Here is a 14,011-nt window from a genome sequence, read left to right on the forward strand (position 1 = left end):
TTTTAAGGAGCATGTGTAAATTTAAAAAAGTCCCTGCGGGTCCTGGAAATGTGCTTAATTTATAAAACTAAAGGTCATTAAAAGTTTTAAATATCTTAAATGGTACAAAAAATTTCGGAACTGTCATTTTAATAGGTCTTAAATTTGGGGATATAAAAACAGAAATCGTGATTAATGTCATTATTAAACTTTAAAGGCAGGTATTTAATTAAATGTGAGCGCTGCATGTTCAAAGTCAAAACACTATGCTGTTGCGCATTCGAAAAACTCGCAGTTTCAGAGCAGTTCACAATCAATGAATACTGAGCCAATAGATTGCTTATGATCTACTGATGATCAATTATGACAAATGTTTAATTTATGGTGTTTATATTGTAACATTGTAACGTATATTTGAGTGAAACGGCTTTTTGAACAAGAAAAAATGTAGGGCGGGACTTGATTTTGTCCATTGGGAATTGATTGTATGGTTGTGTTTTGCCTTTGGTGGATATCATGTGAGTGACAGGATGCCCCACCGTTACACCAGTCAACACGTCATCAGAGAAGAGAAGGTGCTGCAAGAGGGAAGTTATTTTAAATGAAAGATTACGAGGCACATGAATTTAAAAAATAATAATAATTATGATGTGCATAGATATGGAATAACGCATTTATAATAAATATGGCAATATTCTACAAAAAATAGGAACTGTCAATTTTGATTTCATGGTGACTATAGCACATTCAATACATGGATTTTGCTAGTATTGGCACAATCTGTTCATGCATACACAGTTTAAAGTAGACTAGGCCTGCACAATATTTCGTTTTAGCATCGATGCCGGGATGTGCGCAAAACACATTATTTTTTCTATTTTCATTGTTATTTGTGCTCCTAAATTTTTCAACTCTGGAAGACGTCAAGCCCTGATATGCACAAAAAAGAACAGGAGAGACAAAAAAGGTAAGAGTGGGAGAGAGAAGTCTGTCACACATACTCCTGACAGAAGCAGCAGTGAGCTGGCGCAGTTGTGTTTGTTTGGCTGGCTCGCTCTCACCGTTGCCTCCGCAATACACAGTGTCATTAAGGCACTTGAGAAGACTCTGACTCTGGGTGATTTCAGGTGAACGAATCCTGCAGCGGTGTGGTTAGGGCTGCCTGAGGGAAAGAACTCTCAGCTGTGCCCTTTAAAGTGTTAGCTGGTCCCGGTTGAAGTGCACCATTAGGGTTGCTGCCAAGGACACCAAGTCATGGATGAGTGTTTGAGAGCAAGAGAAGATGATTCAGTGAGTACACTGTTATCAGTATTCAGTACAAAACATGCAGTTCAATGTATCCCTCCCTCGTTCACAGCTTCAGCCTCCATGACCACCATGTAAACGCCACTTACCTGAGAGCACGTCTAGTTCAGTTTAATCACACGTGTAGTGCTTTTTCTTAAGCTCTTAAGACAATAAGTAGCATAAACAGAATATGGTGACAGGCCTTCCTGGAAGCATGCTATCATTCCCACATGAATCCAAGTTACAAGTGCAGATAAACAGAAGCAGGTTCAACCTATAGGTCAGTCTCCCTGGTTCCATTCCACCATTAATCAGTCTCCAAACTTCACACCATAGTGAGAAATATTTTCCTGTCAACTGCTCGCTGAAACTTCAACACACGTCATGTGAGCGATGATAAGGAACTTGGTACAGAGCAAACTGGAACGGAGACACGGACCAAATCACAGTATGCGCAGCATGTCTCCTCGACCCTGATTTCAAAGCAAAATATTCAAAACCATTCTGAAAGAAAAGAGGACAAAACAAGAGGAGAAAACAAAGTTTGTTCGAGTGGTGTCTGCATGTCAATCTGACCTTCGATCTGATTTCACAAATATCAGCAAGATATCACCAATGTATTTTTGGAGTCTCTCCAGCAATAGGTTTGCATGCATCCAAGGACAGAAAACACTTTAATGTTCTCATAATATACACAGCACACATCACCTCATTTCTCAAAGTGTCTGAAAATTATTTGTTTGAAGATTCAGTCTCTTTACACCCCTTCTTTCCACGAGCCTACTCTGCTCTGATTACTCAGATGGCCCAGTCTGTTGTGAAATGAAATGCTATAATGTATACGTTTTAAATTAATATTACTCAGAACTGAAATGTTACAAGGATACCTACAAATAAAGAGTAACCCTTATATTTTATTTTAGCTTTATTTCAATTAACAAAAACTATTTGAATAGTTTTGGTTAACAATAGCAACACTGCTTAGCTGAAGAAAGTAACAGCAGCTGGTCCCCACAAGCCCCATCTTGACCGGTAGGCTATATATAATACACATGAGGCCTACTTTCTGTGAAAATCACAGGTCAATCGGGAAATAGCCTACATTTATATTGCTCTAAAAACAAATTTTCCTGATCTCATCAGTCCGAATCTTATCACAAACCTTATTTAGGCTACACTATTGCATATTATTAACTGTAACTAATCCTATTCTATAAATAAATCACCTAGGCTATATATAACTTACTGGAACATTCCCCCAGTTTGTAGTACCACACGTAAAAGTCACGTACAGGGCTTCCCCCATATCTTGCATCACAGCCAGTTAGGTCTAAGCATCCTGGGAACCATAGCTTAGTGACATAACGTCACAACAGTGCAAGGTATGTACAAAGCTCGAGCCTGATGCCAGAGTAACACCAGCTATTAGCACCCCGTTTCCCCTCAACACCCTCAAATACAGTCCTGTGAATTTTCACTGAGATCACAACAATCCTGAGTCAAACTACAGGCCCTTTGCACCTACATGATGTGGTGACAGACAGTCATGGATTAGAGAGACACGTCACTGCCCTCCCCCTCCTCAGTCAGTCTCGCTACTTTACACAAGCTACAGCAGCGTGATATAGCACATTTATGGGCGAACAGCAAGCATGCTTTATGGGTGGTTAAATTGACTAGATGTTTTTTTCTTAGAAACAGGGCAGATAAAGTCAGTGCATTGAAAGCATCACACCAGCACATTTAGGATAAATGAGTGGCATTAGAGTCTCTCTTCAGATCATCTAAACCCACTTTGGTTTATCATCTGTCACTGTCCACAGAAAAGGTCCAGAGTTATAGGCTGCTTCTAAGAACACAGTTGATATTCAGCACTTTATATGTCTGGATTTAAATAGACAAATACTTAAGAGTCTATGCCTAGATCTTTATCCCAGTGATTATTATGTTTCTTCTTAAGTGTGTAGCTTTTCATATCTTAAACAACCATGAAGGAAGACACATCATGGCCATTTTCCAGGATTACAATGTTAAGATTCATCAGGCTCAAACTGTGAAAAAATGGTTTTCACACAGGAATTGGCTCCTATGAGTCTTCACCTTAAATTCATTGAAAGAATTTGGGATTTTTTTAGGCCGGGCAGTGTATATACACTCTGCTGCACTAGTATTTGGGGTTGAGAATAAATATATAAGACCACATCCCGATTTTGCCATTACTGTGTCATGTTATGGCTCGTTCTCCATCAAATCCTTGGCTAATAATTTCTTTATCAAAATATTTTATCCTTGAACTGTACACCATCTTCTGTTTGCCAGCTAAGATAAGATAATAAAGATATTATTTTACTGATAAGAGATTCATTAAGAAAACAGCCTGCTTTAAGTCCTTCCAAGGAACGGTCAAGGCATATAAGAGTAAAATCGAATAAAAATAAAAAAATAAAATTTCCCCTAATAACAATCTATCCCTGGCAACACAAAGCTTCCGTTAGAAAGAGGCGGCACAGTCTTGGCAGGGTGTTATTCCCACTCGCACATAATGGAAGACTGACATTTCTGAAGTTATACCACACTTTTAAAAAAATGCAATTACAGAGAACCAAAAGTAGCCCATGTTTGAAGAGAGAAAGTCTGTATCCTTCACATACAATTTGACATTGCTTTTGAACAATGAACAGAAATTGCATTTCTCTATTTCAGAAAGTCAAATGGCAGGGCATGATGACCCATTGTCAATGAGGACACATGGACAAAGCAACCTAATCATAACAGAAAACTCAAACATCAACCATTTGAATGCCCTTGCTCCAGTATGCTTTACTTCAACAAATGCCACAAAACTGACTTGCATACACTCAAGCAATACCTTTCTCCACTTTGAAGTGAAAAGAAAAACTAGATATTAATTTTTACATTCAAAAGACTAACAGAGAAAGCACTGGCTAATGTAGCATAAGAGAACATTGTCAACACAACTGAAACGAAATAAAGTTTATCATTACAAACCAACAGCCAAATCAATTCATAGCTAATCACAACCTACAAATAAAAGATAAATCTGTAGGTTTCTCAGTGTTTTTATCCAAATAAAATGACCATGGCACAAATGGGACTACAGTATACTTTAATAAAGAAACTTGGATAACACTTCATAATCACTCATAACAATCATCATTACCGGGTACATTAAATATGTCTTCAATCGTGTAAGTTACAATCAAACAATACAATTAAAGTGCAATGAAAAATTAAATAGCTACATGCATGTTGAGATGCACATCAACTACTTATCTAAAGCATTACGCAATGTTTGCGAATGACCTAATTTTTTAAGTTATTATAAAAGTGGTGCATACACAGTATGTTTCGGAACTGAATGTTTTGTCCCGGATAAAACGCATGCAGCGCCACGACTCGCGCACTGCGGGTCTCTTTCAATCATTAGAAACAATCACTCACGCGCTCAAAATCAACGGGATCAGATCATAAACCATGGGAAAGTACTCAGTAGATCTGTCACCGATCATCCTCTGACAGCTGGGAGGTAAATTGACGTGAATTTACAGCTGTTACGGTGATAGTATAGGTCGAATATAGGCCAGAATTATCGGCGCACAATGACACACGGCAGCGGATGAACGGTACAAAACAAGCTCCATTAGTTCACGTTAACTTACCTTTTTCATTCGCGGTGCCTCGGCCACGGTGCCATCGCAGTTGACAAACGCCTCCCCGCCGTTCTGTTGTTGGTCCGGCCGCTTCATCGCGGACGCCTGCGGCATCTTCACGGGGTTCGAAGCGGCGGTCACCGGGCTCGGCTCCCCCGCCGCGGCCGCTGCTGCTGGTGACGAAGTAGAGTAATTTTCACTCTTCTTCTCCTCTGTCTTGGGTGTCAGTGGAGATATGGCGGGGAGAGAGTCTTTACCGGCCACGTCTTTTAATTCGACCTCGGCCATTTTCGCTGCCACAGCCTGGACTGACATCGCTGCGAACCGCACGGTGCTTCTTTTTCCAATACAGAGAGAAGCGACACACGAACGGATACGCACGGTGGGATGACGCTCGGCGCTAAGCACTATGGGACATGCAGTTCATGTTACCATAGCGTCTACTACGCATCATGTTACGCATGGTTAATAATAGTGAACGAACGGTAGTGGTAGTAATAACAACAAAAAACTCCAGGAGATATACTACATAGAAATCTTTCAAAAACGACATTATATAATCATCTTATAATAAAATAACTATTATTATTATACTTTTAAGACTTCTTATACCGTTTTACCATTAATATATATATTTTATTATATAATAGGTTTTTATTATTATACTATCTATAAGATGTATACCAAACCAAACACTGGCAAACATTACTTTGCACTAACAAAAGTACTGTAGAAGTAAGTACATCATATGGTAATACCATGGTACTAAATAATTATGTTAATGTACCATGGTATTTACATGGTAATTATTAAGTACCATGGTTTTACCATATGATGTACTAATTCAAAGAATAGCATGGTTGTACCAGGTTTGTAACATTTTGACCGCTGTTGGGAGCCTTCTTAAAATATTTTTAATATTCTCTCACACCTTATGCATAAACATTATAAAGCAATTTCACATTGGCATTCTAAGAAATTCCACTTATAGAACTGGTGAAGCTTCAAATACTATAAAAATAGCACATACCTATAATTTACAATCACCCGTAGGAGTGCAGCACTACCATCCAGTGGTTAACCGAAAGGAATAGAGTACAAGGCTACGGAGTGATAAATATAAGAACAATGCTGGGCATTTATTAAATTGAAAACTAAAGACAAAAGTGGAAGCTCGTTTCATTTCAAGTTTTACTTCAGACACAAACAACAAGTGTTTATGTTGTTTGTATTTTGTATTATGTAATTTGACACCAAAGATCAGGATCACCTATCCTCCAGGCTCTTCTGTACATTGTCAAAGTAATAGTGAGGAGAAATAAGAAAAGTCCTTCATTGAGAACATCATTACACCAAAAGTAAATTTGTCTTACGCTTGTTCATGGTTGTAACAGGTGTTCATTCATACAGAAAAGAAAGGGTGAAGAAAAACTACCAGTAACCGCTTTTTAAAAATCATATCCTCTTGCAGTGGCCAACCACTCTGACTAGCCTGGAAGAATTTACATTCACGTATAACTACATTGTTTTTCTTGTATGATGAACAAAATACCAAAAAATATTTATACAAAATCCAGTGGAACAAGGGTCTATTTTGACTCTGTTTGCTATCATAAATATCTCAGCGTTGAAGTTTAAAACATTTTCTTCAGCTAAAATGACTTTCTGTGCTTAATCTGTATTTGCATCAAGTTTGCAAGTACAATGCATCTCGAAAACATTCAACATCACAAGAATGTAAAGGTAAAAAAGTCTATCACATCTCAAGGCTTTTGCAGTGTTTTCCTCCAAGCGGCAAACATGACCATCTCAGTCCCCAAAGATCCAGAGTACATTCACTCCTGAAAGACCGAGATTCACTCTCCTGTAGCAAAAAAAGAGTGGAAAAGGTTTCATCCACTTCGCACTTCAATGTAACAACATACTTTCAAAATTCAATGAGAGCATCAAAGTAAATTCAGCTATTCTAGCCATAAAATTCCTTAAAACCAAGTAGATCACAAATAATATGATGGATCTAAACTCACCCCAGCATGCCAGACTCCTTGGTTTTGATAATGTAGAGGAACATGAGGATGGTATGGAACAAGTTATTTCTGCCCTGTGAGAGAGAGGGGGGGGACCATAAGTCACAAGAACAGAAGAGTTCCTTCACTGTAAAAATGGTTGGAGAGTATCAACTCACCTTGGGCAAGCTGTAGACGTGTCCCTGGTAGACAAGCTGAAAATGAGGAGGGTTTGTGCTACTTTGATGGATGCAGAACAGGTTCTCATTGGACACGTCTGTTAGAAATTCACACATAAAATGTCATATTTTACATTGTTGCAGCACCTCTTCCCAGTCTGTCAGTACAGCACTGTTTAGTTTCTGTCTCTGTGAAGCCCCTCCTTCTGAAAAGTGCAATGTGCTCTGATTGGTCGGTCTGACCAATGTGTTGTGATTGAGTATGTTTGAGAAATGTCCCACCTCTTAGCATAACCGTGAGTAACTCCCTACTAACTTAACCAGGCCTCGCACCGTTTTTTTGTGTATGCCTTGGGCAGGAATTATTTAATATATAATATTTAATATATTGTGACTGTTTGTTCCTGGATGAAAACTCAAAAATACAACAAAGGCGTTTCAGGGAGTTCAGTGCACACGGATATAGAGAAGACCTTTTCATGTTCAAACAGCAACATTACACACTAAAGCAAGTTGAACAAGTATAATAAAACTTTAACTCTTTAAAAATGCTGTATAAAACACAATGCAACGCATTGTCTGAGCATACCTGGTTTATCTGGTGTCTGTATAAAATGCTGAGATGTAAAGGTTTTTCCGTCAGGATACTTAGGATGTGGCGGGAGCCGTGAGTCCAGGTATGTACACAGCACATGCATCAGGATCTGATGAGCACAGAAGTGTTTGTGTAAGTGTAGACTGAAAATAAATGCACTGCATCATTACAAATATTATTGATCTCCTCTAAACTGTAATACATTAATAATGCAACAATGAAATGCTGCAAATGTTTGGAAGAACACACAGCAGAGTCTGTCGGAAGGTCCGTGTCCCATTTGCGGTTTTTCAGATCTCCTCCTCCGTTCCAGCGGAACGAGCTCATGCAGCCACTGTGGGCTAGTTCTGCAAGACAAGAGCAGTGATACAAATGAACACACAGGGGTATCATCCCTGTTCATGATATTGGACTACGTCAAGTCGAAATATTTACAATGTTTAAGCGCAATTGATAATATCAGTGAATTGTGTATTCTGCTCACCCTTGATTCTCTCCACAAGATACTCCTGGTTTGGTGTGACGTCCAGATACTGTACGATGGCATTGAGGGTGGGAATTACAGAGGCTTTGACCACAGCAGCTTGTTTGAGACTGCTGATACTGGCCTCTTCATGAAACAAGGAAAACAGAAGTGAGACATGATAAAGTCAGTTCAAACATTTACAATTCAATATCTTTGGAAGAAAAGATGATTACCTCCGATCTGTAGCTCAGGGCAGCCTATCCTCCTGAGCTGACTGTTGACAGAGTCCATCTCTCTGACCAGATGAACTAGAATGGTGTCATTTATCCACTGCAATAAGTCGTCGATAAAGAAAAAGATTTGACAATTTATGGATGAAAATTATAGATGATTTATAATGGACAAATGGATGGAAATTTTGGACAATTTATGGAAATTTGGACAATTTATGATGGACAGATGGATGGAAATTTGGACAATTTATGATGGACTGATTGATGGAAATTTTGGGCAATCCAGAATGGACGGAGGGAAATTTTAGACCATTTAGGATGGACATTTTTGGATGGAGAGATAGATAGATAGATGAATGGAAATTTTGGACAATTTAGGATGGAGGAAAAATTTTGGAGAGTTTAGGATGGATGGACTCACATTTCTCAGCTTAGCAGTCCAGCTGTCAATATTATCCGTCACCACACGACTTGTTGTGATTCTTGCCCAGACCTGTAATAAATCTCTTTGCTTTAAAACACTAAAGAAATTGTTTTTGAAATGAATATAAACAAAAGCATTAAACAAAGATGCTTTGAAATGTTGCTATTCCTTTCATCCTCACCTCTTCGGCAGCTTGTTTGGAGCCCAGCTCTGTGTCGTCTTTATTGGCAGATGGTGCCTGTGAACGGCAGGCCGGCTGGTATTGAAACTTCCTCAGGCTCTGTGCGTAATCGCCCACTGAACGACTGTAGTTCCAGAACGATGGACTGTGTCTTGGAGATGTTGACTCTGGACTTCCTAAATAAGAAAATATTGCAATGCCTTAGCACAGCCACAGTTCAACACCTTTATGTGCATCCAGGCCTCTTACCCAATTGACTGCGGTGGCTTTTCTCCTCCTCCGTACGCAAAAACTTCTCCAAAGTCTTTAGGTCATCGATATAGTCCTCCTTACCTCCGGGTGAATTAAAGACGGATGGGGATGTGCGGTAACGAGCACGGAGACTGGTGCCTTCTGCCGGCCCGAGGTTGCTTGGGTACGGAGAGGAACTCGGACTATAGTTTAGCACCTACAGACATAAAAAGTAAAAAGGGAAATGCAGTGGGTGTGTGAACAGAATAAAATATTGACAACACAATTTTAAAGAAGCATTTCAGAATACTCAACCTTTCCAAATGCCATGGAGGGTGAAAAGGGTCCTCCTGCTGAAGAAGGGCTGCTCAGAGGTGGACTGAACCCAGAGGCACAGCTGGGGGAAAACTTGGGGCTGGTGCTAGAGGGTCGTGCAGGACTAAAACTGAGTACATTCTGTCCCTGCAGGGGCGATGACTGGACTGATACAGGAGCTTCTTTTTTCTCTTGTTTCTGAGGTGGAGAGGCTTGAATCCCTATTTAAAATAATTTTGATTATGCATTTGAACATGGAGGGCGGGACAACCTGTCACTCACATGAGATTGACCAATAGCAAACCACAACCATCCAATCAATTACCGATAGAGAGCCTAAGTCCCTCCCCTCTGCTTCCGGCTCATGGGACCTTATTTTGGAAAAAAAAATTATGGTAGTCAATGGCGAGAGACAACTTATCTTTTTATTCCGTCTGAACTGTGCACTGAATTACACATATGATGTTTGTCAATTTAAAAGATAATTATGAAAGTCAAGAAAGTCACAGTTTGTCATAAAACAGAAAAGTAACATTTAGTTTTATGTGAAAATCACTCAATGAACTACATCTCTCGTCTCGCACAATGTACGTCACCAAGCTTTTGTGTGTGCAGTCTGGTACAAAACACACAGGCATATTATACGATTATAACGTTAGACTATAGAAAAAATGACAGACGTTAGCTTCAGTAAAGTTATCTTCATTCATTGAGAGAAAAGGTAAGACGTCACATGCGCGCCTTTTGGGTTTGTAGTCTTTGTAATTATGTATTTTCAGTCTTATACCTCAACCGTTTTTCATTAAACTGTGACTTTCTTGACTTTAAAATGTATCTTTTAAATAGACAAACATCATATGTGTAATTCAGGGCACAATTCAAACGGGATCCAAAAATTTTTTTGTCTCTCGCCATTGACTACCATACAATATTTTTCCGAAATGGTCCCATGGTGTTCCACCGGAAGGGGAGGGACTTAGGCTCTCTATTAAAAAAATCAAGTCCCGTCCAAAATTTATTCTTCTTCGAGAAGCAGTTTCACTTAGTCACATGTGTTGCGATAGGAGAGAAAAGACTATTGAAACTTCCATTCCATCTTTAAATCAAATTATTGTAAACACATGCAAGAATTAATCTGTTGTCTTTGCATTGATATGAGAAATAAGCATTATACATGATTGTTTTTACCCAAAACACGTTCTTACAGATGCCAAATAAATCACCTGAGCCCCGGAGTCCAAGAAGTTGATGCTGTTCTGGAGTAACAGCGATCATGGTTGGGGCCATAGTGTACTTGAAATACTTCCAAAAGTCAAAAAGCGCATTGAGACTGAACAGGGAAGCCATGGCAAGTTCTGTCCAAGAAAACCATAGTTAGATTAAATGAAATGTACTAAATGATGGTCCATCAAGCGAGGATGATCATATTTGGGTGTCTGTGGGATCTAAAGGATTGAAAACTCTTGTACTAGATCACTGACACCCTTTGAGATATTATTGTATACATACCAATATACCAGATGGGCCAGTAAGTTATGTTGTAGTATCTGCTAAGAAGCTTTCCAGACCTAAAAGACAAGGTGACTTGGTTACATCTGGTTCAGAAGACTTATCAGATTAGGGGCTATAATTTTGAACATGTATGACTATGAACTCACATCTCTGTATAGATCATCCCAGCCAGAGACATATTTAGCACAGCCCATGCCAGGATAACCTGCCGTGCCTGTTCCTCCCTCCTAAGCTTTATGGTCTTGTCGATGAGGGAGATCATGCCTTCCTTTGATGGGGTCATATCTGCACTAGATCCTCCACTACACCATAAGTTCTTGTAATAAAACAGAAAAAATAAACAGACTATGACGAAAGGCACATAATGAATATCAAGGCATCTGAACGACTCAAATAAGACTGCACTGTTGTGAATGTGACACCGTAATCCATGTTAACGAGCTGTAATGTTGAGTTACATTATGAGCCTTTTAGGCAATGTGCACTAGTAAAATACTTCGCTAGCAAATTCTACACTGGAGAACTCAGACGACAATAAACAAAACACGAAAGAATATATAGGTTTCATGGGTAAACTGCATCTAAACTATGTTTAAATGTGTCTAATACATACTTCCTCTAACTCAGTCCTGCATGAACGCGGTAAAGTAGAAAGAGTGAAAACAGCAGCAAATAAATTACGTTTGAATGACTTTTCAAAATAAAAGTATCTTAACGTGAGAAAATGGACCCAGGCTGTTGCAGCTCCAAACCAGTTTACATTCCAGGATTTTATTTGGACAGCAGATAAACCAGATATGCTCAGAATGGTTTGAACATATAATCTTTAATATATTATCTACACATGAGGATATTCTTAAATTTCGTGTTAATTGAGATGATGATTGAAATTGATTTATTGAAAACTCATATGCTGTTCTAAATAATAAAAATGTATTCTTATCTATTTTAATTATTTACAATATGATATAAATTCAGACGTTAAAGGCATAGTTCACCCAAAATTACATTTTTGTCATAATTTACTCACCCTCATGTTGTTCCAAACCGGTATGAGTTTCTTCTGTTGAACACAAAAGAAGATATTTTAAATATTGATAACCACACAGTTGACGCCACCCATTGACTTCCATGGTGTTTCTTTTTTTTCCTACTATGGAAGTCAGTGGGTGCAGTCAACTGTCTGGTTACCAACATTTAAAATATCTTATTTTATGCTCAACAGAAGAAACAAACTCATACAAGTTTGGACAAATTTGAGGGTACGTAATTACATATTTTTGGGTGAACTATCCCTTTAAAAGCAAATCTGCATGCAACAAACTCCCTGCAAGACTGGTTTTAAACACCAGAGGTCAGCAAGGCACAGTGCAAACCATTATCCCCTTATTAATATAGGTACAACTTTCAGTCTTGCTTCACACCACAGCTGTGATAAAGATGGAGACCATTAGGCTTTACCTGCTGTTCAATTGGATCATGATGTCATGGAAGCGCCAGCAAGACCTTCAAAACACAGTTTGATCAGTAATTATGTATTTTCAGTCTTATACCTCAACCGTTTTTCATTAAACTGCGACTTTCTTGACTTTAAAATGTATCTTTTAAATAGACAAACATCATGTGTGTAATTCAGGGCACAATTCAAACGGGATCCAAATATTTGTTGTCTCTCGCCATTGACTACCATACAATATTTTTCCGAAATGGTCCCATGGTGTTCCACCGGAAGGGGAGGGACTTAGGCTCTCTATTAAAAAAATCAAGTCCCGTCCAACATTTATTCTTCTTCGAGAAGCAGTTTCACTTAGTCACATGTGTTGCGATAGGAGAGAAAAGACTATTGAAACTTCCATTCCATCTTTAAATCAAATTATTGTAAACACATGCAAGAATTAATCTGTTGTCTTTGCATTGATATGAGAAATAAGCATTATACATGATTGTTTTTACCCAAAACACGTTCTTACAGATGCCAAATAAATCACCTGAGCCCCGGAGTCCAAGAAGTTGATGCTGTTCTGGAGTAACAGCGATCATGGTTGGGGCCATAGTGTACTTGAAATACTTCCAAAAGTCAAACCCTTATCCCCTTATTAAAATAGGTACAACTTTCAGTCTTGCTTCACACCACAGCTGTGATAAAGATAGAGACCATTAGGCTTTACCTGGAGTAAATTATTTGTGTGTTTTTCTTAATGTAAAGCACATTTTAATAATCTAAATAACCTTTTCCATTCTAAAGAAACCTGTGCAAAGGAAAGGTTCTATGGATGTTAATGGATGTTCCTCTTTCATGGATCCATAGATGCCAATAAAAAAACAATTTGTTACAGCACAGTTAGGAGGGTGTGTGTGTGCGCGCACGCGGCCGCACGTGATGACATAATACACGTCTGAGTTCTTCCCTCCGTAATTGGCCCGTTTCCTCCACCAGCGTGGAACACACAAGTGGAGCCAGACACATGCTCACAGGGATTTTCCAGAAAGACGAGGGGCCCCGTTTTAGGGATGCTGAGGAGCTAGGGCTGAAAACGACTGTAATGTCACAATTGAATGATGGGCCTCAACCCAAAATGCAATCTGATCCAGGGCGCCCCTGGGCAGAGCCGTTTGATCTGCTTCACATTCCACCTCCAACAGCCAAGACAACAAACGTTACACCATCTCCATGTCCTGACATTATCAGAACTATTTTCATATTATGTTAAGAGCTGCTCTGTTTTGTTTGCGCGTGTGTGTGTGTGTGTGTGTGTGTGTGTGTGTGTGGCCTGGTAAACCCTACATTATGGGGACAAAATGTCCCCATAAGGATGGCAATATCTGAAATCCTTGTTCGTGTGGGGACATTTTTTGGTCCCGATGAGGAAAACAGCTTATAAATCATACTAAGTGATGTTTTTTGAAAATGTAAAAATGCAATAAGTTTTCT

The 14,011-nt window shown here is 39.0% G+C and overlaps 2 protein-coding genes across 4 annotated transcripts in view; both read right to left on the reverse strand.

Annotated features, from left to right (window-relative positions):
• The window catches only part of ahcyl2b (adenosylhomocysteinase like 2b), a 39,136-nt gene extending 33,815 nt beyond the window's left edge, over window positions 1-5,321 (reverse strand). The window contains exon 1 of the mRNA XM_077234809.1: window positions 4,947-5,321. Coding sequence (XP_077090924.1) covers window positions 4,947-5,252 — 306 coding nt within the window. The 5' untranslated portion in view covers window positions 5,253-5,321. The remainder of the gene's footprint in view (window positions 1-4,946) is intronic.
• A 736-nt stretch (window positions 5,322-6,057) lies between these two features.
• On the reverse strand, window positions 6,058-11,767 carry tmem209 (transmembrane protein 209). Of its 3 annotated transcripts, none has more exons than XM_077234812.1 (15): window positions 11,693-11,767; window positions 11,226-11,395; window positions 11,077-11,135; window positions 10,791-10,922; window positions 9,568-9,788; window positions 9,271-9,469; window positions 9,022-9,197; window positions 8,838-8,909; window positions 8,417-8,513; window positions 8,202-8,327; window positions 7,967-8,064; window positions 7,712-7,826; window positions 7,123-7,220; window positions 6,965-7,038; window positions 6,058-6,801 (listed from the first exon to the last, which is right to left on the reverse strand). In XM_077234812.1, the coding sequence occupies exons 2-15, from the start codon at window positions 11,360-11,362 to the stop codon at window positions 6,747-6,749; spliced, it is 1,659 nt and encodes a 552-aa protein (XP_077090927.1). In that variant the 5' UTR covers window positions 11,363-11,395; window positions 11,693-11,767; the 3' UTR covers window positions 6,058-6,746. The 3 variants fall into 3 exon arrangements, with proteins under 3 accessions (XP_077090927.1, XP_077090926.1, XP_077090928.1); XM_077234811.1 differs by lacking the exon at window positions 11,693-11,767 and adding an exon at window positions 11,485-11,566; XM_077234813.1 differs by lacking the exon at window positions 11,693-11,767 and adding an exon at window positions 11,538-11,555.
• Between the last annotated feature and the right edge of the window lie 2,244 nt (window positions 11,768-14,011).

Source organism: Siphateles boraxobius, unplaced genomic scaffold (assembly GCF_051911475.1).
Source record: "Siphateles boraxobius isolate OS27281-9 unplaced genomic scaffold, OSU_SipBor_1 19, whole genome shotgun sequence".
Classification (NCBI taxonomy): Eukaryota; Metazoa; Chordata; class Actinopteri; order Cypriniformes; family Leuciscidae; genus Siphateles; species Siphateles boraxobius.

Bases quoted from the DNA above. Each gene is read 5' to 3' on its own strand.
- tmem209 (XM_077234811.1), bottom strand. From the start codon at position 11,511: ATGGATTACGGTGTCACATTCACAACA. The intron at 11,136-11,225 runs GTGAGTTCATAG...CTTGTCTTTTAG, and splicing joins GGGATGATCTATACAGAGAT to GTCTGGAAAGCTTCTTAGCA. The intron at 8,065-8,201 runs GTGAGCAGAATA...CTTGTCTTGCAG, and splicing joins TCTTGTGGAGAGAATCAAGG to AACTAGCCCACAGTGGCTGC.